Source organism: Eutrema salsugineum, unplaced genomic scaffold (assembly GCF_000478725.1).
Source record: "Eutrema salsugineum unplaced genomic scaffold, Eutsalg1_0 scaffold_1, whole genome shotgun sequence".
Taxonomy (NCBI): Eukaryota; Viridiplantae; Streptophyta; class Magnoliopsida; order Brassicales; family Brassicaceae; genus Eutrema; species Eutrema salsugineum.
Window position 1 is genome coordinate 2,486,949 of NW_006256909.1, and position 23,234 is coordinate 2,510,182.

At 34.7% G+C, this 23,234-nt stretch overlaps 5 protein-coding genes across 5 annotated transcripts; 2 read left to right on the forward strand and 3 right to left on the reverse strand.

Moving 5' to 3' along the window:
• The first annotated feature begins 487 nt into the window (after positions 1–487).
• On the forward strand, positions 488–2,271 carry LOC18029115 (kynurenine formamidase). Its single transcript, XM_006412198.2, has 6 exons — positions 488–943; positions 1,061–1,105; positions 1,197–1,269; positions 1,375–1,472; positions 1,609–1,679; positions 1,926–2,271. The coding sequence occupies exons 1-6, from the start codon at positions 574–576 to the stop codon at positions 2,049–2,051; spliced, it is 783 nt and encodes a 260-aa protein (XP_006412261.1). The 5' UTR covers positions 488–573; the 3' UTR covers positions 2,052–2,271.
• A 158-nt stretch (positions 2,272–2,429) lies between these two features.
• LOC18029116 (V-type proton ATPase subunit H) lies at positions 2,430–6,853 on the reverse strand. Its single transcript, XM_006412200.2, has 12 exons — positions 6,715–6,853; positions 6,285–6,364; positions 5,829–5,954; positions 5,574–5,676; positions 5,419–5,491; positions 5,003–5,068; positions 4,784–4,901; positions 4,498–4,659; positions 4,074–4,199; positions 3,510–3,635; positions 3,148–3,327; positions 2,430–3,026 (listed from the first exon to the last, which is right to left on the reverse strand). Exons 2-12 carry the CDS (start codon positions 6,312–6,314, stop codon positions 2,778–2,780), a joined length of 1,359 nt encoding a protein of 452 aa, XP_006412263.1. The 5' UTR covers positions 6,315–6,364; positions 6,715–6,853; the 3' UTR covers positions 2,430–2,777.
• Positions 6,854–8,100: 1,247 nt separating this feature from the next.
• Positions 8,101–9,627, forward strand: LOC18029117 (F-box protein At3g62230). Its single transcript, XM_006412202.2, has 3 exons — positions 8,101–8,625; positions 9,038–9,211; positions 9,334–9,627. The coding sequence occupies exons 1-3, from the start codon at positions 8,101–8,103 to the stop codon at positions 9,625–9,627; spliced, it is 993 nt and encodes a 330-aa protein (XP_006412265.2).
• An 8,533-nt stretch (positions 9,628–18,160) lies between these two features.
• LOC18029118 (cyclin-D3-1) lies at positions 18,161–20,157 on the reverse strand. Its single transcript, XM_006412203.2, has 4 exons — positions 19,313–20,157; positions 19,021–19,222; positions 18,781–18,911; positions 18,161–18,694 (listed from the first exon to the last, which is right to left on the reverse strand). Exons 1-4 carry the CDS (start codon positions 19,793–19,795, stop codon positions 18,383–18,385), a joined length of 1,128 nt encoding a protein of 375 aa, XP_006412266.1. The 5' UTR covers positions 19,796–20,157; the 3' UTR covers positions 18,161–18,382.
• A 417-nt stretch (positions 20,158–20,574) lies between these two features.
• Positions 20,575–23,184, reverse strand: LOC18029119 (elicitor-responsive protein 3). The gene is made up of 7 exons (XM_006412205.2): positions 22,842–23,184; positions 22,588–22,692; positions 22,330–22,456; positions 22,159–22,230; positions 21,557–21,602; positions 21,130–21,460; positions 20,575–20,807 (listed from the first exon to the last, which is right to left on the reverse strand). Exons 1-7 carry the CDS (start codon positions 22,879–22,881, stop codon positions 20,770–20,772), a joined length of 759 nt encoding a protein of 252 aa, XP_006412268.1. The 5' UTR covers positions 22,882–23,184; the 3' UTR covers positions 20,575–20,769.
• Positions 23,185–23,234: the final 50 nt, after the last annotated feature.

The following is a 23,234-nucleotide window of genomic DNA, read 5'->3' on the forward strand; positions in this document are numbered from 1 at the left end:
TTTTTAAAAAAAATGAATATGAAGAAATAAGACGACCAACAAGAAAAGCAAAATACAACAAGGAACAGAGTCTCTGTCTTTCTCTCCCAAACCCATGGCTCCTCTGTTACTCTTCATTCTTCTTTCTTCAAGCCTATCCTTCTGTCTCTATCATCTTTTCAAAGGATAAACCTAAGAATCGGATTTGAGAATTTGGGAGCTATAAACAATTTAAACACAAATTTTTTTTTTATAATATAGGAGTCAAAAAAATTCGTAAATAACAAAAAAAAATTTAAGGGCTATTGGCAAATGTTTCATCCCTAGATCCGGCTTTGAAGATCCTCCAAGGCAACGTGTACGAAAACGGTAGGATCATCGATATCACCCACCGTATAAACGATAGTTGAAATATGAGAAAAATAGAGAGAGTCAATATAAACGGTTTTTATTCAAAAGTCAAAAAGTCAAAAGTCAAAGCTCTTTATCACTAATACGTAAATTCGGTATCCTTATAAATTTTGATAACACCAACCATATAGATTGATATAATTTTGATTGATACCCACAAGCTAACCCGAGAGACCCGAGATAATGACCCGCTCCGTCGATTTCCCTCTCCTGATCCTCGCCGTCACTGCACTCTCCCTCTCACCTCTCCTCGGCGTCGCAGGGAAATTCTCCGACGATCTCAAGCCAATCCGCCGTGAGGTTTATGGCGGAGGGAAGATATTCGACATCAGCCACCGTTACACGCCGGAGATGCCCGCTTGGGAGTCATCGGAGGGACTGGCGAGTTTCCTGAGACTGGCCGCGAGTATGAAGAATGGATCTTTTGCTAACGTGTCGGAGATGAAACTATCTGTTCACTCCGGGACCCACGTTGATGCTCCGGGCCACTTCATTGACGAGTATTACGACGCTGGTTTCGATTCCGATTCGCTTGACCTCCAAACCCTTAACGGTAATCGTCTCCGTATCTTTGTCTTCAAAAGCTGCTTCTTTTTCTTTTCTTACTTTTTTTAGTTTTTGTTTGCTGGGTTAGTGATCATTTTGAAATTGGTTTCTGTAATTTCTTTAGGTCCTGCGTTGTTGGTCGATGTTCCGAGAGATAAGAACATCACTGGTGAGTTGATAATTTGAAATTATGGATCTTTATATATATTACTAAAAAAAAGAAACATTTTTTTCAAGATGATTTTGGGTTGATTGTATAGCTGAGGTAATGGAATCACTTCATATTCCAAGGGGAGTTCGTCGTGTGCTCTTCAGAACATTGAACACTGACAGGTAAGTCTCGATATGAACAACAGAGTAATACCAAAGTCTTGATGTGAGCTCGTGGCAATAAGAGAGCAAAGCTTACTCTGCCTTTCTCTGTGTTTGAATTATCAGGCGGCTTATGTTTAAGAAAGAGTTTGATTCAAGCTTCGCTGGGTTTATGACCGATGGGGCGAAATGGTTGGTTGAGAATACAGACATCAAACTTGTTGGTAAGATTTGGATTGTTTTTTTTTTTTTTTTGGTTTCTTAGTTTCTATCTTTACACGCCGTTATCAGATCTTAAAGAGTATTTCTTAGCTCGTATTACATTTCCTGAAACCGGTTATTCTGCATTGTGAAATCCAGGGCTTGATTATCTTTCCTTTGCTGCTTTTGAGGAATCACCTGCGACGCACAAGGTTATACTTGCAGGAAGGGTGAGTATAGTATATCTTTCTCTATAAAAGTATCAACTACCTACCTAAACATTGCTTCTGTTTCTTGAAAATTTCCATTGCATTGTCATAGTTCTGAAGGAAACCTTATCTGTCTCTCTTTTATCTCTTTCAAACCATGGGATATGATATTTGCCTAGACAAGAAAGTGAATTGGTTAGTTAAGTAGGCGTAAAAGTGAGACGAGGCACATTCCTAACAATCGTGAGAGTTGGCATGATTTTGCAGGATATAATCCCTGTGGAAGCGCTGAAGCTGGATGATGTGGAGGTTGGAACGTACTCGCTTCATTGCTTACCGTTGAGATTGGTTAATGCCGAAGGAGCACCGACGAGATGCATTCTCATCAAGTGATTCTGTTCATCCTCTTCTCTGGATTGGTATACGAAACTGATAATAAAGCAGATATCTGTAAGTTGGATGAGATATACGAAACAGATAATAAAGCAGATGTCACAGATGCGATGGTCCCAGTTGTAAAAGGTAGAGCATACCTTTATGAATGTGTGTATGTATATGTATGTGTGTAATTCTCAAGGATATATGATAATAAAATTATACTGAATTGAAACAATCGACTAATATGTTGTAATCTTTGATTTCCCGTCTCGCTAGGCTAATGCAGTAGTAATTAGTAAGCAAGCAAGACTATTCAGTATTCAACAACCGATCACGAATCTTTTCCATTTTACTAGCCAATAAACCAAATATGCAACTAAAGTGAATCGAAGATGCAACCATATAATCTCATCTGCATTACTCTGAAACTCTCACATCAGTCATACAACAAACTGGCCCAAAATTGCCGTCAGTAACAATAGCATATTCCTCAAGGCCTTTTTATTTAATAAATAAATACAAAAAAACGCAGAAATTATTTAAGCATACAATAGCAGATTTTCCAGGACAAATAATAAAGAGATTTAGTCTTGGAATGTAGTATCGAAAGCAAGGAAGCAGGGGCAGGAGTTGAAGCAGGTTTTGTTTGGACTGAACAACAAATCCACATGATAAATAGGAAACACAATCTGTGTCTATTGGTTGCTTTCCATTATATAGAAAGATACATGCAAGTCCCCATCAAGCTTGCAAGAAGCTAGCGTACTTAGCACCAAGGAGAAGCCTCTGAATGCACAAGAGAGCGTTCTTGGTAACCTCAGCGTTCTCATGGTTCATCAGTTTCATCACTCTTTCTTTCGCCTTGAGGTCATTTACGATCACTCTCCCCGCTGCATGGTACTGTATGAACTGTGAGAGATCAAAGCATGCCACCGCCAATGATCTTGGATCACTTGACGTGTCCAGGATTGTGAGGAGGACCCTGAGTATCTGCATCCACAAGTTTTAACAAATGGTTAGCGTTGTTATGATGGACCAAACAGGCCCGACCTAGCCCGCTTTGAGCTCTACAAGTGGTGGTTGTTGAGGAGAGTGGGATCAAGAATTATACCTGGAAGTCATTCTCCTCAAAGCTAGTAACATTCTCACGCCAGAAATTGGCCTCTTTGTGCATTGGGTTCCAGTCAAGTTGGCCAAGAAGAACCTCTTGTTTATATTTGTCAAAGGAACTCAATTTCCTGATCTTGTCTTTTAGCCCTTCTTCTAGTTTGTTCAGTGCATCCAGCAAGTCCTTACAAATTCAGAATTAAACAGGTTTTAACCACGACCATGCTTACAATAAAGACATATGCTAAAACAACTACTTATATAGCTAGATTTTCTCACTGGTAATTAGCAGGAAGTTAAGAAATTCATGCTCCTCATAACAGCTAATAACAAGCAGTACTTAGACTTGTATTTAACTTGTCTAACCTCGTCACTCCATGCTTGTGTTTTTAGACTGTGGATGATATGTGGGAGTCCAAGCTCAACCATCTGGGCACCAAATGTACCTTTTGGAAGTAAGTTCCTGAATGTCAATATCACCACCCTGACAACCTATAAGACCAAAAAATACTGTCAGATTACATAACAAGTGCATCGCACAAAATCAATCATCCAAAAAAAAACAGAATTCATGGTATTGCACGATATATTCTGATTGATCGACCAAAATCGCGTCATATGATCTTAACAGATTGGATGATGGCAATGAGCAAGTCACACGAGAGAATATAACTCAATTTCTCCTTAGTCGAGTTCCTCACAAAATGGTATCAACTAAAGAACAAGTATTTTCTCAATTTTTTTTTCATGGCGGAAACCTGATTAATCAGTCCTAACATGAGAAAGAATCTCAACAGAGGGCAGTACTAATTGCAAGACAGTTTCCACCAGTGTACAAGGAGAAAGGTCAGATGCAATTTCCGTACAGAAGTTTTATCTTCTAAGGTTATACTTATATTGTTTTTGAGATACAAGGGAACATAGCCTCACCTTCTCCTTAGTCGAGCTCTTAACCACTTCCGTGAGCCTTTGCATTGTCCTTGATGTTGCCAAGTACTCTATTGCGGGTTCATAATAGGACAGAAGCCAGACGCAGAGGCATGTTTCATAGAGAAGCTATTGGTCGAGAGCATACAAATCACAAGAATTAGTTGCTGAGAAATTATGACAAAATGAGAAATTGAAACAGAATTATCTAATAGTTACTAATTTATCCAGCCCACAAAATTAGGGAGCAACATAAATTCACAAATTTAGTAGTCATTTAAAAATCAATACAAGTTTCACCACCCGGGTGTCTGTCTAGGCATTGCATTTCCGCCAAAGACTTTGCATGATATGGAAACTGCAATACTTCTTCACAGCTTTAATGGACATTTTTCACTAAAAACTACCCCCCAAAACATATAGTTACCTGGATAGACTGCTGAGTGGATGCTGGGGAGATCAAAGGAACAAGTAATTTCACCCCATCTGCCTGCACAAACGATGATCTGACAACAGGTTCTTTAAGCAGTGACGACAGGCAGCTGATTGCAATCGGAGCACCACGAGTAGGATGAGAAGGTTGCTTCAACTGCATTTCAAAATTAAGGATTGTGAAATCTATGATGAACATCAATCGCTTTTCGAGAATCAGTAACCCTATCAATGCAACGCCAACACAAACAGAAAGAAATCAAAGAGAAAAGAAGAAGAACCTGAGCACAAAGCCAATCCACCAACCCCTTAAGTACATCATCAATTGTAGTAATATGTTTCTTAGAACCGGAAGCTTCTCCATTAGCAATAGCACCATTACCAGCTTTTGGCCTAGCACTATATATTGAGAGAAGAGCAAGACCCGTCAAGTAAACGATGCTGAATGTCAGATACATAATTAATAAAGTAATGTTAAGCAGTATTGACCTCTACACTACCTTATTATCCAGGCAAGGATCTTGCAGCTTTTTTCTTGAATGAACCAATTTCCCTTCGACAGCAACCTGAAAGAGGACATATCTTTTAGCTTGCATACATTTGAAGATAAACAGCCAAAATCAAGCAAAAGTGTAACTGAAAGCAGTTTCTCCCAATGGAATTTTACATATGTTTCCCTTTTGCCAAGAAGATTGTAATCGAAGTAATAAACTGACTCATTGTGACTATAATCAGGGTCTCCAATAAAAAGAGCAAGTAAGAGACTGAGAAGTATTGCATAAAAGTATTGGGGGAACCAATTGTTGCCTAGACCAAATTCAGGGTCTCCAATAAAAAGAGCAAGTAAGAGACAATTGGGGGAAACAATTGTTGCCTAGACCAAATTCAGTCATAAAAGTATTGCAAAAGGACTCACCTCAAGAAAGGCTCGTAAGTATCCTCATGTGCCAAAGATTTATCATGGAATAACCGAGCTCGTGTTGGGTTTGCTGGCAAACAGTTGATGCATGAATATTAGCCGGAATCTAAGATGATGAAACGGTAAATGCAAATTTATTCATTTTTATTTACCTGAGAGCATTTCATAAATCAAAGCCAAAACATATTCCACTGTTTCTTCCTTGAAGATATCACGTAAAATGCTAACAAAGAGGTGAACATAAGCTGGACCATCCTGCAATAACGACACAACTTATCACTTCATGATGACAAGGTAAATGATTGCATGAGTCGTTATACAACTTCAACCACTAATAAAACAGAGAAATCGAGTCAAGTTTCTGTAAACTGATTGAAATGAGAAAAAGAGAGTTGTAAAAGATTTACTTCATCCAGCAACTGTGCCCTTGCACTTTCAGGTTTCTTATCATAGCGCCTTAAGAGCTGGAGACCTGTTGCTGAAATCAGCTTAGTTGTCATGTATGTCTCCCATGGAATATCCCTTTTCAATACCTGAAAGGTTAAAAAATAACAGAGATTGAATACTGGAAAAACAACAAGTAAGACTGTCACGATGTTTATAAGCTTTTTCAATACAACCACACTGAATAAAGCTGACAAAAACACATCATTAAAATTTCAGAGTAGTTAAAAGTTGCTAAGATCCAACACGACGGTTTTTCATGATCTTTTTTTAATTTGTCATTATTCATATCTTGCCAGAAATATTAAGCAGGATGTTGTATTACTCTATGCAAAATATGAAAGTCAAAATCCGTAATGGTGTAGCCTATGAATACGTAATGGGCGAAGAATAAATTTGCATAACATCATATCACCAACCTGATCCATAGTCAGTTCCGCCTGATCCATGGATAGTTGAGAAGCTTAAACACCACTTGAGATTGAGCTGATCCGAATCCCTACAAGTGTAAGCATAATCATATAAGATGAAACCACGAGTGCCCCCGAGGAAACTATAAATGATTAGGGAAAAAAGGATCTGATACGAAATTCGTTATCATCGTGTCACAATTTGACCCCTTTTTTTCAATCAACGAAACAAACACGATCTACAAGCATCTGTGAAATGTCAAGAAGAAAAAAAAAACTAAAAACAGATCAAGTATCAAACGCAATTCCAGTATGTTTCAGAATCGATTAAATCAGATGATTAAAAGAAAAGATCGGATCACACTCGAAACAAAATCGAACCACAAAATCAGAGTAAATCGTGTATTGAGGCAAAACAAACGAAGGAGGAAACATTGACCTGAAGGCTGTAAACGAGTTGATCGCGACGAGAACGGAGAAGACAAAGTGAAGGATCTCTTCTTCCGAAAAGATAAGGGACAGAGAGAAAAGAGCTTCTCTCAAACTCGGATCTGAACCGTGCAAGGAGTTAAACCAGAGTCGGGCAAAATCAGACGCTGACAGTTTTCCATTTACATGAAATTCCAGTATTACCCCTTGGACTTATATATGACAGAAATATGAGAAATGATGAAATAGTTTTTTTGGTCAGTGATTAATGATTTGAGGTCAATTTCTACATAATATTATCTTTTGTAAGAAAAGTTAATTAGGTAATTTTATATTTTCAGTTTATTTTTTGTCAAGTTAGGCAACTTTTGTTGAAGTAAATATATTAGGAAAAAATATATAATTTTGACCATATATTGATTATAATGTACATTGTTTTAACATTTGACAATGAAAGTATATCTTATTGTAATTAATAATTGTGTGTGTTCTATAACTAATTATCCTTATGACAATCTTTTTGCTTTCAAACATATATGCTAATCCTGGCAAAAGAAACTTATATGCTAAATTGAGTATTAAATAAATCAATTAAAAATGGTTTTTCATTAATCATTTTATTGTTTTACATTTTTGACACATGTGATATATACTACTAAGATATAAATTACAAATAAAAATCTAATACTTTGATTTATTATAGAAAATGATTTACAACAGTACATTTAAATGCATCAGTTTTGCCTAATGGTTACAAAGACTGAGTACTGTTTTTGGCGTTTCAAATTCAATTCTTACATTTTCTGATAACTTGACTACTATTTTTCAGTTATATTTTTTATATTATAAAATAATTACTATTTTCAGTTATATTTTTTATATTATAAAATAATTAACTCAAATTTGGTTAACTAAAATTATAATTCAAAAGTAGATTTTTCAGATACTATAATAAAGAAGACAAACTAAAACTAAGTGTATTACCCGCGAAAAATTTATTGAATTTTTTTAACTTTTTAACTAACAAAAAACTGTATTTTAAAATATAAATATAAACATAAATTATCGACTAAAAAAGCGCGGGTAAAATCTCATTTAGTTTAAAAATAATATTTTTTAATATTTTTTACTAAATAAATTTAATAATCAGCATTTTCATACCACAATTCTGAACATATAATATCTTTGTTCAAAACTCAAAGATAATAGTTAATAAATAAAGCAAAACAAAGGTAAGAGTTGTTAACACTAACATCACAAAACCAAAAAAAATCGAAACCTTTCAAAAGCATATAAATACATAGATAACTCTCTGAAGTGTTAAAACCATTGGTTTATCCATAGACACCATCTTCTCTCTGTATCTCATTAGTTTGAAAATCACCACATTTTCATAATGGATTCAGGAAGAAAATCAGATTTAATATCAAATTTACCTGATTGCCTTCTGGTTTTAATCATATCTTATCTGCCTTTAAAAGAATCTGTACGTACGAGTGCTATCTCTAAACGATGGAAGAATCTTTGTCGTGAAACGACAAACCTCGTATTCAAAGAATCTGAGTTTGTGAACCTATCTGTTCTCGATCAAGAAACCATAAAACTTAAGAGGGTTTTGTTTGTTCGTATCATGCGTCAATGGATCTCAAGATTTACCGGTGAATCTCTTGACAGTTTCGAAATATATCTCTCTGACCCGGTGGGTTTTGAGGCAGATATCGTGTCTCTAATCGAATTTGCCGCCTCCAAACAAGTCAAAAATCTAGTCATTGATTTCTCAAACCATGCCTCGAAAAATATTGGTGTAGTCGAGCATTTGCTCACGTTGATCTATTATCAAAAGAACGGATTAGATATTTCTCATCTCTTTTTCAATCTTTTATATGTCAAAAACTTAACGATATGCTCTTTTCTCCTTCAGGTAAATCATTTCTTCACTCTTTTAGTCATTTAAAAAAATAATAATTATAATATGATGGAATGAAAGTGAAGTTCACTAGATCATTTTTGCACGATTTAGCTTTGAGTCTATAAATGTCTTTTTATGTTGTTTGTTGTTTTGAAAGATGAATTATATTTCTTGTCGTTACTTGGCTAATAAATCATATTCAGAAATCTAATTTTGCAATTTTTGTAAATGTAGATCAGATAAAATTTATAAATTGACTATTGTATAAGGCAATCCTTACTAGAATCTTTTTAGAAATTCGTTGCATTTTGAAGAGAATATGGTTTTAGGGGACTAAATTGCTTTCCTTACCATTAAATATTGTGTTTAAACAACGTTTTTTTCTTGGGGGTCTATTAACGTCTCTTTTGTTTATTGGAAGAAGATGATCCAAGATTGCGACAATCCTATGGAGTTGCACGATCCGATGAAAACACAACATTTGGTGATGAAGACAAATTTGCACGCAAATGAGTTTATGGGTATTACGATATTTCTCAATAGCTGTCCGGAATTGGAGTCCCTCACATTCGACATGGGCACTACTGAACGTATCTTGGTAAATAATGTTTGTTTTTATAATTTATAATAACCTCGATTTTGGTCATTAGACATTATTACAATATACTATAGGTCTTGTTATTTGTTAAATGCTAGACGTTAATTAACTGAATTTTGCAGAGAACTTCGTCGCCATTAGATGCAAAAACGTTTTGGCTTGCTAACAAATCGTACGCATGTTTGGAAAAAACGCTTAAGATTGTGAAAGTAAAGAATTTCCGTGGCAGCTCGAACGAGTTACATGTGCTGCACTACCTGATTCGAACCGGGCGTGTGATGGAACAGCTTGACCTTTATGAGGCAAATGGATTGGACCATAAACAAAAGAGGTTGGTGCTTGCTGGAGCAGAGGAGGTTCGGCGATATTTCAAGAAAACCTCTAGGGATTTACAGATGACTCTACACAATGCTTGATTGAAGCATTTTCGAAATTTACTAAGTGGACAATGTATCCATTTAGTGATATATTCGAGTTTGCTTTATTTGATGATATTAAGGGTGGATATTTCGTTGTTATAATAGTTGGATCTGGCTCGGTTTGGTTTAATGTTTTTTTTTTTTCTAGTTTGTTTGCGTCATTTGGATCTTTAAACTAATATAATATACCCTAAGTTTTACATACAACATATCATTTGATTTCTTGTTTAATTTATTAGTTTCATCTTGGATCACGATGTTCTGTTTGAGAACAGAGAGTTGAATAGTATCGTGCTTACTTGCGTAACAAGAATCTGAAACCAATTTGACTTCAACAGTTTCATCATCCTCAGAGAATGAGTCCTCAGACGAAGAAAAATCACAGTCTTCACTGTCACATAACACACAACGCTTCTCAACTGGTACTGAATGCGATAGACATCCTCTAACAGAGACTTGTTGCTTGTTGATGTTCGTCTCTCAGAGGACAATGTAGAAAGATGATGATCACTATGGTGAACTTTGTTGGTGCTCATTTACGTGGTGGATAACAATCTTTATTAGCTCTCTTATCCATCCTCTTTTGTACTCAAGAGCGGAGGAAGAAATCTTCTTAAAACTTTTATTCTTCACATTAGCTCCATTGCTTGCTCATCTGTCCAGGTTTGACTCTCTTTGATACCAGACCAGTTTGACCCTAAGGATCTGTTAACTAGACAGCCTTCATTCAATGTAGTAGAGAAATACTCGTCAAGTTGTGTTGTTGTTTCTGTTGAGAAGACAAAAGTAACTAAAATCAGATGTCTCTATTCCTCAAACCATGCGCTAAATTAATAAGGACAGTAGCTGGCTATTAACTCACTTAGTGCCACTGCGTAAACGGGTTTGGGTTTGGCTTCAAAGCCTGCAAGGTGAGGTCCATGTTGTTGGATAAAATTTGGTTTTAAGAGAAAATTTCAGGTCGATGAGTGGCTTAACAGGATATGCTAGTGAATGCCACCACCTATTTTCCCCATACAACAACAAATAAGAGATAAATGTTTATTTATTTCTTCTTTTTATAATGTAAAAATAGGGTAAAAGTTAAAATACTAGAGATAGAAGATAAGATATGATGGGTCAATCTTAAGAGTGGTAGAGAGAAAAGATAGCCTCAAAATCTTTGTCTAAGAACAAGACATCCCTTTGCAGACTTGCACTGACCGATGAGACATGCAAACCCACTTCGTTACTTATTTCAAAATCTACAACATTTATGTATGTTCTGTTCTAACAAAATTGAAATATAGAATATCACTATTAGAAAAACTATCCCTTGCTTGCCTTTCATTTCTTTTTGTTTTGTTTTGTCAACTCTTTGAATTGACCTCGAATTTCCCATTGCCATTAATTTCTTACCAACACCTTGGTAGAACCAATTACTGACCCTCCCAACACTCCAATTGACTCAATTACTTTGTAAAGTTTGTAGAAGTACATTCAAGAATTGACTCGCTATTGTTTTCTATTTTCGTAGATGGCAAGCTTTGATTAAACCCTCTGCAAACATGTTGTGTTTTCTTATAGTTGGACCAGTTGGATTTAATATAATCCATCTAACATCTTAACTCTCTAAAAGTATAGACTGCTGTTGATGCAAAAATATATATTCCGAAACTTTCATTACATGTCTTCGTTTAATTAATTAGTTTGATAATCTATTAATTGGGTTGACTCCTCATTTAAATCTTTTATTTATTTATTAGTTTCATTTCCGTTTTGATTCTTTGAGCTTGTTCTTTCTTCTCGTTTATTTGGTCTTTTTTTCTTTTGGTCCGACCTCTTTATTTATCTAAAACAGGATTAGTACACCAACAACTGTCTTTAAAACGAGGAGTAATCATTGAGTTTGAATGGAGAGATTAGAAACTCAATTTTGTTTTTTTTTTTTCTTTCTAATAATACATACACATAGTCAACCATACTAATCATGAAGTATAGGAGCATAAATCTCTACCGACAACTATCTGGAAACATATATAATTTCTCAACATCAATCAATATATTTGCTTAGTATAATATAGTTATCTCAACTTTAAAGTTAAATTAAGAAATAATCTAAAATTCTTCCCTTTTCTATACTACAGTTTAATTTCTTTGTCTCTTGTCTACTAAAAAGTCTAAAATGTATGTAGATTTTGGATGCGTTTGCTTATTTTAAAAGGGTATATTTTATAATGCTTAGAATATTACCCTTTACTTTTGGTTTCTATAGAAGAAAAAATTAAAATGAAGGGTAAAATTCAATAAATATTTCAAGGACAAGAGTAGTGAGGTTAGGTGAAACAATAGTTGAAAACTTACAACTCATGAAGAAAAAAAATGAAAGGAAGCTCTAACTTTATTTAATATGTTGGCATAGTTTTGCTCATTCCCTTCCTCTGTCAAAATCCCGACATTTACTTGTTCAAGTAATACGTACGTACGATCCAACCGCCAATTCCATAATATGCATTATACCTACATGTCTGTGTTCTTTTTTATTTATGTACAAGAAACAATAGTACACTAGTAAATTAGATCATAGAAAAGAGAAAAGATTCTGAGTCATAGTGAATCGTTTGTCCATGAATTTGGACAACATCAACATGAAATACATATCTCGTGAATTTCATCTATCTTCTCTTATATTGTTGTACCATATGGTGATTACCTTTACTCCAATACGACAGTATGAAAATCAATATCCCAATATCGCATATATATTAAATGTCAGAATCCGAAACAAATAGATATTCACATATATTTAATTATCTTTTTTATTCGATAACATATGTTATTTCCTGGTGTAAGAGCGTCCAATAGGTTTAATCCACACTGGATCTCTCTAAATGCTACTCTAATGGTTGGAAACCAATTGATAAATCAAAGCAAAGCGATATACCGTATACGTATTACACTTCTTTAATTTCATTGTATATGATCACTTAATATATATTGTATGCGCGCATGGGAGTGTATGCGACAATAATCTATCATATTGACTACGAGTTGCTACATTCAACATATTCCACTTTCAAACAGAAACTTTTTTTGATAGGTCCTATCGATAAATTCATGCAAATAAATAAGAAAATGTTTCGAGAAGTTTTGTATGCTTCTTGATGTTTCTTTGTGAAAACGTGAGACTATATTTGGCTTCATATATAAGATCGTGACCACTAATAAATTAGACGGATACACAAATACCACATTGGATACCAGTTGGAATATATTGGGTCGCGGCATGTTTATATCAGCAAATATTTCATTGCACATTTACTCTTTTGATATAGAAAAATTATTATCAGTAGTCAATACTCATTCAAATATGCCGAACCTATGTATATATATTTTTATGTGGACCTCTTTAATTTTTACCATTACTCGCATATCCGTATTTTGTTTATATACCTTTGTCAACAAAAACATACATGATGTATTACAAATGTGTGATTTCAAAATCAATTAAATCATATTCTTGTCCACAATCTCATATTCAAAACAAGAAGGTAAACATAGAAAATCATATAGTCAACTTGTATATAGTCATAGGTAACAGTTAGGCGTATACAAATGCATATATATCTAAGAAGTGTGGAGATAAAAGCATACAATAATGTGAATCACGAAATAGAACAAGGGTTTGGGACCTATATTCTGATTTGTCTGAAGGAGAGGGCCATAGCGACAGGTCCTGCAATCGCAGCTCACACTATGCCCTTTCTTCTTTGTTCATTTTCATTTTTATATTCATACCGGTCCTACTTCATTTATACCCTTATATTTTACATTTTTATTTTGCTATCATTATTGCCATAATTGCTCAATTAATTACTAATCATTCGAACAGATCTGTACATGCATCCCATATTCCCATTTATGTCTTGTGTTGCATCTTTAATTTGTAGTTATTCTACCATTTTTATTTAAGAGCCGGTATTTAGTTTACTTAGATTTAGAATTTGATGTAGATTTTGACTGAACTCTAAATTATAACCAAAACTATATACAGTTCAGTTCGGCCGGATATGGTTTGGAAATTTAGTAAACATTTCAGTTATATATTTTCGCGGTTCACATCTAAAAAATTGATTGATACATAATTACTATTTTCATTTCATGTATAAATAATGGACAACAAGTTCTCATAGTTTAAATTTTCATTAAAATATTTATTTATGATATCCTTATCTTCGTTGAATCTTTTACTTTTGTTATTTATTTCTGTAGGTTTATGAAAACAAATTGATATTCATATACGTTTGGTTTATACAAACCAAACGATTACGCCACTATGAATTTTTGGACGCAGCTTCGTTCCATAGCAATATTGTTATATGACAAATTGACAATGGGTAGCTCTCTTCTGTTACTTTCGACTATTTCTATCTCCTCCTCTTCATCTTCTCTAATCACCATTGCAAAGGAAGTTAAAAATCGTATTTGTATATTTTTATCCTTTCCAAGTTGAGAGTAACAAAGTCCATTCAAACAAATTTCAGATTTTTGTAAATATTTTTCTTTTACTAATCAATAATCTTGACATCTCAACAAAAAATTACTTAAAACTATTTATGTTATTAAAAAGTTATGGTACATTAGATGGAGTTCTCAGCTATGCTAGTAAATCAGACATATCAGTTTTTCTATAAAAACATCTAAATAAATAATTTTAATTAAGCGTAGGTTTAATTTATCTTGATGAATTATTATTATTACATAAACAATGAAATAATAATATTATTGAATAAGTGTTAACAAATTTCTAAAAAATATATTCAAGGATATATATATATATATATATTTGTTCTTCTTGTAAAGATAATTACCATATGGTCAATATTTTTTCAACTATAAGACTAAACATAAGACTCCTTCAAAATTGCAAATCAAAGTCCAAACAGTCTGATCATACTGATATATGATATCTTTGAATGTAAGAATTTAGCCAAAATCCAGTTTGCTAAAAGAATTACTAAACCGTTTTGAAGCATATGACATTACCTCAATTCTAATCCCACATTGGCTATGATGCACTTATATATATTATATGATATGTTCATATGAGACAATATTGTGTTATATGTTTATCATATTCTTGGTTTTTTTTTTCTGCTTACACAGCATTGCACCAATGATTACATTGTTTTAACCAGACATCATAGACTTTGCAGCTGTGAGACAAAATCATAGACTACAAATATGAGAATGCAGCTCTTGTCACTTTTTGTTTTTACTTCCTTTTCATCCCACTTCCTTGTTTCGAAGCTAATCATGTCTTAATTTTTCAATGCATGCGATCTTTGTCAACAAACCTTGACTAGTAAAAAACGTCTGCGCATTTGTTATTGTAAAGGTAAAATTAGTTTATGATTCGATCAAAATCGTCAACAAGAGAATAATTCAAGTCATTACATGTATATAATTTTTTTAATTGCAATTGCTTCTAATTTGAATCTAACAAAGAAAAAACTGGATTTTTTAAAAATCTAATGGCCGAGCATATATAGCTTTAGCCATGAAGCAAATTGTGCTCTTAAAGCTAAATGCGATATTGAGAATCGTGCGGACATGTAATGTAATTACAATATGCAAAAAGTGCAGCATGGGTCGTTAAAACTATTCACTTAGCTTCTGTGAATCAAACCTATCTAGTGCAGAAACATTGATCAATGAATCAATTATTAGACTAAGTGTTTACACATGCAATTCGCTGTACTTATGATTTATCTAGACTACTAATTAATTCGAAGTTGTTGAATTACACTGCTAAGCATATGCAGTTCTAGCTATAACAAATTACAAATTTGATGCATCGGAATATTCTCCCCCGCATAACATTTTGACCATACAACCACATTCTCTTTCCGTTACCGTAAAAGAAAAAGAAGAGTGGAAGTAAAAAGGAAGAGACTTTTTTTTTTTTTTTTTGTCGTCAAAAAGGAAGAGACTAAGTCAAAAGAAGAATTATTTAAGATATAAAGGTCACAAAACCATAGAGAATGATAATATTATTCTATAATTATTGTTATGTGGGGACACATTTGACCTCTTTGCTCTTTCTTTTTGTGCAAGCTGTTTTCCTTTCCCCCGTTATTTTTTTTTTTTACCATATTTCATTTGTTTTACCTATACAAATATATTTTGGTTTATTTTTAGTAACTGAGTTTTTTATGATGGAAGCATCGATTTAACATTAACAAAATTCAAAGCTGACTAAAAAGTAAGAACAGATTCACATTTGTTTGATCTTTGATGGGATACAGAGATAGAATGGAATGGAGTAAAATGAATTAAATCGAGAAGAACATTGTATATATAAACCAAAAACAATAAGGGAGATGACAAATAATCTCTCTTTAATTCTCTGTTTATTTTATTTTTGTTTCATTGTTTCAGAATTTATAATTTATGGCAAGTCATTATATGGTTCACGAGATGCGTATGGTTACTATGGTACCATGATATTGATATTTGATAACATACCTTTAAGAGGAGAAGACCAATAGAAGAGACAAAAATAAGACAGAAAACACATTCTCCATTATTTAATTTTTATATAGAAAAAGAATAATCACAAAGATTTTGTTGGTCTCCCATTTTGAAAACCTCCCGATTTCCACATACATCCTTCCTCGTCTATCGTTGGTTCTGTGGATTTCATTTTTTGTCGACCATTGATTCTGTAGATACATGCCCTGCCCCCAATGATTCAAATTAATATCTGAAGCTTCTACTATTAATTAAAATATAGTAATATATCGGGTCGATTATAATTTTATGTCATCTCTATATAGGCAAGTGGTGATTTTAATCCTTTTTAAAAAAAAAACTAAACGTATACGTATTTTTTTTTGTTCAAAAACGTATACGTATTCTAAGATACATAAACGAAAGGAGTTGATCTGTTTTGATGACGTGTGGCTGAGCGTTAAGAAACGACATACTAAAGCAAATCGTTTTTTCTCAAAAATGAAATGAATTAGGAAAAATAAAGAAAAAAGAAAGAAAAATTCGTGTCACACGTGAAAAAAGTAGAGATTTAATACTCTTTTTTTTGAAAAAAAGTTTTAAAGAGAAAATAAAATTGGAAAAGAAAAAGTGTAAAAGAAGTAGAGAGATTTTCACCACCTAAAGCTTGACGAGAGAATACAAATGTATCATAATCATATAATTTTTTCTCGTGATACAAAAAGGGAATGGTTTATTCATATTTTCATCAAAACTGATTTTGATTACAATGTGGCTGACGTAAAACTACAGTTGTATTAAATTATTTTAATAAACAAAAAGTATTCTATTAACTAATACTCCTCATTGATTCGTTCAGGCCTCAGGGAAAAGGAAAAAGAGTTTCCTCAATCGTCATATATTGGTTTCCAAAAATAATTTAGGTTAGCGATTTTCTTGAATGCGTAGAATAGTGACGATGAATGCTTTTGGCCACGTGGCGTCATCCCAGGTGCTCAGAGTGGAAGCAGGTTGCTTTGGTTCTGGTGTTACTGCTGCACCAGATTTTATCGTCCAACACCACTCGAATATAAGGCGCGTGTTCTTCACTTTCCTACTTCTTGACTGTCTGTCTGTCTCTCGAAAATTTATCCACCGGTCAACGATTTAATATAAGACTTGATTGCTATTTGCTACTTATTATCCATTCATGGTTTATTTCTGTAGTTTGATTTCCAAAGACTATCTTACAAATCTGCCGATTGTTATATTACTATTTTAAAGTAGAGATATATTCTTTGAAGTTTGTAAGACTATACTAAAATTATGCAAAATTGATATAAATTGTTTTCTAATTATGTTATTTTCTAGAATTTACGTATACATAGTTAATCATGTTATTTTACTGCGTTAATATGTTTGGGTTAGTAGATACGCACCTAGCGCACGTAGAGCAGGTTTGATAAGACTATAAAAGAAAATCTAGAGAATTAATAGTGTTTGCATTTTCAAATTTCTTGTTTTTTTTTCTTCTCATTTTAGAAAATATAATAAGTATTTCATGTTTGAAAGCGATTATATTTAATAGACTGACCAAAAAGCAACACTTGGCTCTTCCCACCAAGTCAAAGCCTAAAGCGCTAAATCCTTCATTTTCAATCATAAACACAACAATCTCATTCCATACTAAATATTTTAACATCTCATTTAGTAAAATTTGTAACAAATGTATACATATTCTGACATCTCATTGTAAAAAAAATTGTAAAGTATAATGGGGCTGTTTTAGTTTCGATTTTAATTATTTGTAAGACAAATAAAAACTTTAGATTTCGTCACTAATTCGAATAACATCAAACCTTTCTTTATCCAAAACATTTTGTTTGTTCTTAATCCAAAAACATTTTTTTTTAAAGTTTATGTCCGTTAATTTACCTGAAGATTGTACTTAAAAAACGGAATTAAAAATCTGTTGATCAAATGAGGGTATTACTCAGAAGTCACAATTAAGACACATTAAATGTAAATAATCCCGGTGATTACGGCCCAAAGATTGCAATAGCCTCAAAACTTAAGCAAAAGGATTTATTTCGATTCTCATCATCCCATCCCATGCAGTCAAATGTCATGAATACCCTTCGCCCACACGCTGTATATAGCCATGGCAAAGTAAGGGCATTCACGACATTTCGTATATGCAACGGGGATACAAGGATTTGTTCTCAAGTTTAAAGACGGATATAAACGGAAAAAACGTAAGAGAAGAAAGCGAGCTCGATTATTATGGAGTGGCTACGATTGCCCATGGCAGATGCAAAAGCGGTTTCTCCTTCTTCGTCTCTTGAGCTCCTCTCATCTTCTTCAAGGGAGGTTGTTGCGGCGGTGATGATGGTGGATTGTACGAACTCGCTGACCACGATTCGTTTGAGCTTTCGTCGCTATTGAAAGGGTTTGAATCGATCACGCAGCTTGGGCTGCTCAACGAAGATGAATTGTGATTCTTGCGTTTGCGGCTAGATTGCGTTTCGATCTGTAAACCGATGCGATCCACTGGTACTTGGAGGATGTGATCGTAGCAAGTTTGCACCTTTTCCTGTTAAAGCACGTTAACTGTTCGTGAAAATGCTCGAGTGAAACAAGATTTTAGTAGCGAAGAAATTAGAAGAAGCTAAACCAAACCTTGGTTATGTTAAGGACACCGAGGAGCTTAGTTTGGTATAAGATAGGATCAAAGGGCTCAACTTGCTCTATAATTCGCATCATGGTCGCTGCGGCAACAACTGACGGGAGGTAGCCGACAAATCTTGAATCTGACAAAAAAACAAATGGAGGAAAAAAATACAAGAATGTAAGATTACTCAGATTTCAGTAGATGATAAACGAAATGGGCTTTTTTGCTTCTTTTTGTCGCTTACGAACCGGAGATTACAGAGAGGAGGAGACGGTGGCATCTGTTGAGGAAATCCCAGTGAGCATTGTTCTTAAGCCCCAATCTCCTGATGATGTGGTCTAGAAACGAAATTGGAGTAATGAGATGCATCTTCCATTGGAGAGTAGACAGAATCAGCAGCTCCATTCTCTGTATGGTTTTCGCCTCAAATAAGTACTTTGTCTCCTCCACCTTCAAGCGATAAAAACAGAGAGATTGAGAACAGAAGGACATAAAAAAAACTGAACTTTAAGGGAAACAATGTCAGGTATCATCATTTACTTGGAAGTCTAGAAGAAGAGGGACATGGGTTTCTTCGACTTTAGCAGCTAGTGAGAGGCAAGCGACGGAAACGAGCTGAAGCATCCATGGTTTGTCTCTCTGTAAGCTGTAGCTACAGATGAACTTGTCGAGGTAAGTTATGGCTAAAACAGCTGCAAGAGTGGAGAACCCATAATGAGCGTTGACTCTCAGAATCCAGCCCACGGCTTCTTTTCGATCTTTGGAGAGATAAACATCATCGAGACAGCCGAGTCCTTGTTCTTCTTCTTTGGAGAAGAGAGTGACCAGATCTTTGTCTTCCCAGAACAAATCTTGCTGCAGAAGAACGAATGGAGAAGAAGAAGAAGAAAAGGAAGAGTTTTCTTCAACTTCTTCAAATTCTTCTCCTTCGTCTTCCCATTTCTCTTCTTCGCAGTAGAGAGCATCAAGAAGAAACGAAGTGCTCTGTTCTTCTCGAATTTCGTCGTCCTTCCGAATCGCCATTGGTCGGATAGAATCAAGAATGAGAAGAAAGATCTTCTCTTCTCTCCTATATTGTTGGTTTTTTCTCTTTCGTTGTTGGGTTAGCTCAGAGCATTACACAGAAGAAGATAAGATGATAGAGAGAAAATCTCTCGGAGAGAGACTCATCTTCCTCTTTCTCTGTCTATCACCTCTCTGTGGAAACGTGCAGAGATTAGCTGTAGCAGGGAGCTACAAAAGAGAGACTAGAGAGAGAGAGACTAAAGTAGAGAGAGAGAGAGAGAGGAGAAAAGCTGGAAGTGGGAAGGAGAGCGAAAAGAAGGAGACTGATTTATGAGAGAAGGCGAGATGGTTTTCACGTTTGTCTTTTACTCGCGCAATATATTATTTTTTTAATGATATTAAATGTGTAATATCTTTTCCTGTTTTCCTTTTATTTGATTTTATTATATGTGTAATTTCTTTTTCTGTTTCCCGCTTTACCCACTTTTACTCAATTGGAGTAGAGATCGAGAAACCAAAGTGCAGTAAAATCTGTCGGCTAATTAACTTAATTCTACAACTTTTTGCCGATTGTCAACAACGTTATATATTTTTGTTAAAGACTTTAAATCACGGGTTAGATAATCAGACACTGACCAAATAACTTTTTCTAATTATCTGATTAAAATCTGAGATGTGCGACGTTTCGAGGCTGTAAAGCTATGAACCCCTATAATTCCAAATCTTAGTGAGTTGATAAAGACAGAAAAGAAACCAGTGCTTGTGGAATTTTGACTGAAGATGATGAACACAAAAAGAAAATGAAGGGTTCAGAGTAAATAAATTCAATAGTTTTGCGAGAGAATCTGCAATCTGGCTAATATTAAAAAGATCCAAACTTCTTAATGAGTTCACAGAATTTTTAAAAAAGAAGATAAAGAAAAATTCGTCTCTAAATTCTATACATCATAACAACCACTTTCAGTCGATTCTAAACAAGAATCGCCGGAGCATTAGTACGGAGGAGGCGGGTATTGTCCTGGATATGGACCTGGAAAACAAGAAGAAGAAAAATCAACCACAACTGAATATTGTTAGACATATTCAACAAAACACATCTAGAGATATTCTTTAGATGTAGTTTTTTTGTCCACATATTAGGTGCTCCATTAATTATTTTATGCAGATTGTAAACGCAAACGCCAAAAAGGGAGTTTCTCCTTCCGTTTACAATTAACAAAAGAATTTTGTTTGACAAGGCATATGTTGTGGGTTTCTTACGGAAAATAAACATCCAGTTATACCATCTAAACACATAAGCAAGCACAAACAATCAAAAAGCACAGAACAGAAAAAAAGAAACACATATGTACCTTGTGGGTAATGTGGCGATGGCTGAGGAGGGTATGGAGGAGGAGGGTAAGTTGAGGATGGCGGAGGAGGAGGGTAAGCTGAAGGAACCGGAGGGTAAGCCGAGGTTGAGGGAGGAGGATAGCCGGATGGCTGAGGATAGCCAGATGGCTGAGGAGGATAAGCTGAAGCTGGTGGATATGCTGATTGCGGCTGAGAGTATTGACCTTGTGGGTATAGAGATGGTCCAGAGTATGGTGCTGATGAATATGGAGATGGAGAAGGCGGTGCTGAGTAGTGAGGTACTTGAGGCGCATACGGTGGTGCTGATGGCGCAGACCCGTAGTTCTGTTTCTGCATTCAAGAAATAGATTGTATGTTTAGCCTTATACTGTCAATTAAATTAATGAAGCTGTAACACAATGTTTGCTAATTGGGACTTGACTTTACATTTGCTCCTGCATAGTGCAGTATGAGTCTTACTTCTCCGGCATATCTGCAAAATAGAAAGGTGACGCCTTTTTCAGATGATTTATAATCAAAGAACAACTCAGTTAACAAGGGGCAATCGCTGCGAATAAACTACCAAAATCTTTGCAAATTGTTGTCACTGACTATCCGGGAGTTTAAGAAAACAAAAAACGGTGTGCATAAGAGACAAATTCCAATAAGATTATAATTTGATACTACAATAAACAACGGAGCTTCATTACTCCTTTTATTTTATTTTTGGTAAACGTAACAGGAGAAACAGACATTTAGAAACTCACATAATGACTCCGATCGGTGAACAGAACCATGCTTCCATGTCAAGTGCGAACAGTGTAAATAAATGGAAAAATATTCAATCAAGTAGAAGGCATAGGGAACACGAATGTAGCAAAGCAACTGAGGAAACTATATATTCAAGCACTCTATGCTACAAACAGAACCACATCAAACGTTGCATTGATAATGACTAATGAGCAAGTACATCACCAAAATGAGCTAGACCAATGTGAACAAAGCAACTATCGATTACCAAACATAATTAGTGAAACCAATGTTATTACCTCCCAGTTTTAGTCTGGAGAGTCCAGGTGCAGTCGTCGTATCCCTGGGAAAGAGCCTTCTGCAATTGAATCCTAATTACAAGAAACAAACAGAGAGGAAAGGACTCAGTTTCCAAAATCCGAATCAGGAATTCCAAAGCGTTAAACATCAAAAATTGAAAAGTGACATACGTAGCATTCCCAATAAAGTCATCATTGGAGAGTGTGTTGCTGTTCCAGACAGCTACCTTAAGATCCCTAAGGCCTTCGAGCAAAGTGAACATAAACTTCTCTTGGAATATAGCGTTCTTTCCACCATCTGAAAAAAGAAACCCATCAACCAAATTCATATATGAGTGAGCTTTCAAACCAGATATTAACATCAAATTTAAGCAGCAAAATCTGTCTGGATCTGAACGAATCATATGAACAAAAAAAGAAGGTAATAACCTTTGCAGGTTCTGGTACGGTGCCTTGTGCCACTATACTCGAGGACGACGTATGGATCTTGCCTTGAAATCCATTCCGTGTCTTTCAATTTCTGGCACCCAACAACTGAAATCAAACGAATCCCATTAACAAACATTAATCTTTTCTGAGATCGAATCAGAAGAATATTCACCTGTTCATAACCGAAAAAAAAATACAAGAAAACTCGAAGATGAAAAGAAATAAGGGAAGTGAGAAAGAAAAAAGGCACCAACCAGTGACCTCGAGAATCTGGCCTTGTATACCCGCCATCATCGAGATTGATGGAGATGGATTGGATGGAAGAAATTCGATTGCTTAAGAAAAAAAGAGAGATTAGGGTTTGATAGAAGAAACACGAGAGAGATTGAACAACGATGAAGCTGAATCCAGAGAGAGTCCGTGTTTAAATATAAAGTATATAAATTAATCATAAGACTATGAATATCGCAGAAGCTGCTTCCAAGAGCGAGACGCGTATCGTAAGGCGTTGACCGTGACTTTGACTTCACATAAAATATACGCGTTTTTTTTTATAGTTATCTTCTCTAGTATCAATGTATCATATACTTCTCGTTTCTGGTTTAGGAATGATTGTCATCTACTATACATTTATTTATTGACATTTG